The sequence below is a fragment of the Nyctereutes procyonoides genome, unplaced genomic scaffold, assembly GCF_905146905.1.
Source record: "Nyctereutes procyonoides isolate TBG_1078 unplaced genomic scaffold, NYPRO_anot_genome, whole genome shotgun sequence".
NCBI lineage: Eukaryota > Metazoa > Chordata > Mammalia > Carnivora > Canidae > Nyctereutes > Nyctereutes procyonoides.
This window is the reverse complement of record NW_026575131.1, coordinates 57,425,219-57,428,298: the sequence shown is the minus strand read 5'-3', so window position 1 is coordinate 57,428,298 and position 3,080 is coordinate 57,425,219. Positions and strand designations below refer to the sequence as shown.

The 3,080-nt window shown below is 64.8% G+C and overlaps 1 protein-coding gene across 1 annotated transcript; it reads right to left on the bottom strand.

The window, feature by feature from the left end:
* Nucleotides 1-624: 624 nt before the first annotated feature.
* Nucleotides 625-2,796, bottom strand: LOC129521701 (cytochrome b-c1 complex subunit 10). The gene is made up of 3 exons (XM_055343429.1): nucleotides 2,675-2,796; nucleotides 1,416-1,560; nucleotides 625-788 (listed from the first exon to the last, which is right to left on the bottom strand). Exons 1-2 carry the CDS (start codon nucleotides 2,722-2,724, stop codon nucleotides 1,440-1,442), a joined length of 171 nt encoding a protein of 56 aa, XP_055199404.1. The 5' UTR covers nucleotides 2,725-2,796; the 3' UTR covers nucleotides 625-788; nucleotides 1,416-1,439.
* Between the last annotated feature and the right edge of the window lie 284 nt (nucleotides 2,797-3,080).

The following is a 3,080-nucleotide window of genomic DNA, read 5'->3' as shown; positions in this document are numbered from 1 at the left end:
AAAACGGAGCCAAAGGGATCCCCGGGTGGCGCAGCGGTTTGGCGCCTGCCTTTGGCCCGGGGCACGATCCTGGAGACCTGGGATCGAATCCCATGTTGGGCTCTCTGCATGGGGCCTGCTTCTCCCTCTGCCTGTGTCTCTGCCTCTCTGTCTCTCTCGGTGTAACTATCATGAATAAATAAATAAAATCTTAAAAAAAAAAAAAAAAAAAAAAACGGAGCCAAGGTCTCTGTACCGTGAGTGTGGGCTGGATGTGGGGATGTGTTTTCTAACAGTGGAAAAAGTGATGGTGCAAGACTTTGGGGGGAAGGTCCTAAGACATGTGTCTTCCACACACGTCTTCCACCCGCAAAGATGCTAGGAGAAGCCCACGCCGCAAACCAACAGCTCCCACCCCAGTCCGGCCTTCCGACCAGCAGCCCTGGCTGACACCTTGACTGCATCCTCCTGAGTAACTGGAGCCAGGACCACGTAACTAACCTTCTCCTAAATTCTCACCCCCAGACGTTGAGCGGTAACGGAGATTTGCTGTTTGACACACTGCCTCCCCCACCCCGGGTCATTCAGGCCACCAGGGTTACGTCACGGTAACCACGTCCCCATCATGACCAAGTCCAGGTGGGGCAGGTTTCAGAGCAAGGTTTAATGCTGTGTGCACTCAAACATGAAAGCTATCTTCAGAAAGAGTCCTCGGTCATGCTGTCCGTGTCCCTAAGGTCCATCCTGAGGGCGTGGGCAGGTCCAGGCACGGCAAGGGCTCACAGAGAGGCGACAGCACCCGCCAACACCTGGAGGGGAGACAGGGCAGGGTGGGCATTAGACTCCAGGCTCCCATCCTTGCAAGGAGGGAGGCGCTGAGTGATGAGGTCTGCACACTGCAGCCAGCCTCCAAAGTCAAAGCTGGCTATGCCACATAGTTGCTGCATGGACAGAGTGCACGGGTACTCCGGCTGTCAGGCAGGCGGTAAACCAGAACACCGCCAAGCCACGTGGTCAGCACAGTTGACAGCCATGTCCAAGGCCAATGGAACCATCCAAGGGGTCATTAAGGCTCAAGCAGCGCCCCTAGGGAGGCCAACAGCTATGGGCCAGCTTCCACTTGCCCTGCGAAGTGGGGCACCCCTCCGTGACACCTGGGGCTGGGCAGACTGGGATGGCAGGCACGGTGTGGGATGTGCAGTCAGCTTCCGGGACGGGGCCCTTGGGGCACTGCCTGTTCCTCAGCCCCACGAACCAGGGATGCTGGTTGGCAGCTTTGTGTTGACAGGCAGGGTTCTCCTGGGTTAACGATGCAGGTGAGCCTCCCAGACCTGCCGCCCTAGCTCTCGGGGCAGGGAAAACCAGCCTCATGGCAGCCCCAGTCCTCAGCCACGTGGGAATCACAGGATTCACCCGCTAACGGCCGCCAAACTTACCAGAGGCGTCCGAGGAGGATCCGTTTAATCGTCCTTCTTAAACTTGCCGTTGATGTAGGGCACCCAGTCCAGAATCAGCCGCCAGTCCGTGGCCCACACCAGCCCCACAGCGCCCACGGCACCCCACATGCCTGCTGTGGGGATCCTGCCAGAGGACAGCAGGGGTCAGGTCCTGCTCGGGAATCACCCTTCCAGCTGCATCTCTGGGTCTCTCCCCCTCCCGCTTATCCAGCGCCCACCACAGACACCCTCTCCTGCCCAGCGTATGAACACAACCCTCAGACAGCTCCGTGGGGTGGCCGCAAAGCCAAAGACCCCGAGGCGACTTCACTCCCGCCTGCTTTCACACTGGCAGGTTTTTTTGTGGAATCTGCTCAAAAGAAAATTTCAACAAGGCGAGCTCATAACCACCCTTACAGAGCCCAGGTGTGCGTGCCGGTGTCCGCTCTGCAGCTCACAGTTGATCCGTGACAGCTGTGGGACTGAGAGAGGGATCAGGAGCGCACAGAAGGGCAGGACACCTGCCCAAGGACACCCAGGTGCTGGGTGCAGGCACAGGCTAGTGCAGCTCTCGCCCAGGGGCCGCCCCTCACTCGTGTGCGGTGACTGGCTGGAGTCCTCAGTGGCTCCACCGGCCTCCTGCGGGTCAGACCCCATGCACCTGCTCCCCACCAGCAGGAGCGGGACCCAGTCTCTAGCGCAGCGAGCGAGGCTCGCGGAGGTGACCTTGTGAACCCAGGTGCTCTGGCTCGTCCGTCCTCTGCAGGAAGCAGGGCCACCGGAGCTGCCCCGCAGGGCTCCGCGACACTGAGGCCTGCGCGGGGAACGACCGCAGGCAGAGCCCCTGGAGGACGCCGCAGCCTCCCGGCGTGGCGGGCTCGGCTCAGGGGCGCCGCAATCCTCACCCACGCGGGAGGGGTACTTGCTCGCGCTCGGGGCTGTGCGGGCCCACGTGCCCCGCGGCCGGGGAACCCGCTGCAGCTCCCGTGGCCGGCCACGAGCCTCACGGCGGGCGGGGGGCTGCAGGCGCTACTTCCACCACCCCCACCACGGCTCCGGGGGTCCGTAAGGCCCCAGGAACCCTGCCCGGCGTCCGGTGGGAGCCCGGGAGCCCGGGGCCCGGACAGACGGCGGGCGGCCGTGTCGGTCCGCCCAGGCAGGGGTGAGGAGCCCGCCCCGGACGCGCGCGCCGGACCCCTCTGGGGCCTGCAGCAACACAGGAGCCGACCGGGGACGCGGGGTCGGGGGCACACGCTCACCAGTTTCTGGCCAGTTCCCGGTAGCGCGGGCCCAGCAACCTGCTCAGCATCGCGACGCGCTCCGCAGCTCAGGGTGACCCCGGCTGCCGCCGGCCGCACCGCGCAAGCGCGGCGGTCGCAGCGCGCAGGCGCACGCGGAGGCCCCGCCCCGGGCAGGCCGCCCAGGGGGCAACCGGCGTCGGCGGTTGCTGCGCGCGCAGACCCGGAAAACCTAGTGGTCACTTCCGGGGAGGGTCGGAAGTCGTTCCCGCGAGGCCGCGGGTGGGCGGGTCCTGCCGAGCGCTGGCCCGGGAGTCGCGGGGGTGTCCCCTCGCCGGCGGCCAGGGCGGCTCCCCGCGGCCGCAGCTGCACCCGAGACGCCTGGCTGCTGCGTGTGTCCTGCCGCCAGCGGGGGCTTCATCTGCCG

What these genes read in the sequence shown, in the direction of transcription:
- LOC129521701 (XM_055343429.1), bottom strand. Translation starts at nt 2,724, where the DNA reads ATGCTGAGCAGGTTGCTGGGCCCGCGCTACCGGGAACTGGCCAGAAAC. An exon ending in CGGGAACTGGCCAGAAACTG is followed by an intron (nt 1,561 to 2,674) that starts GTGAGCGTGTGC and finishes GTCCTCTGGCAG; the next exon opens with GATCCCCACAGCAGGCATGT.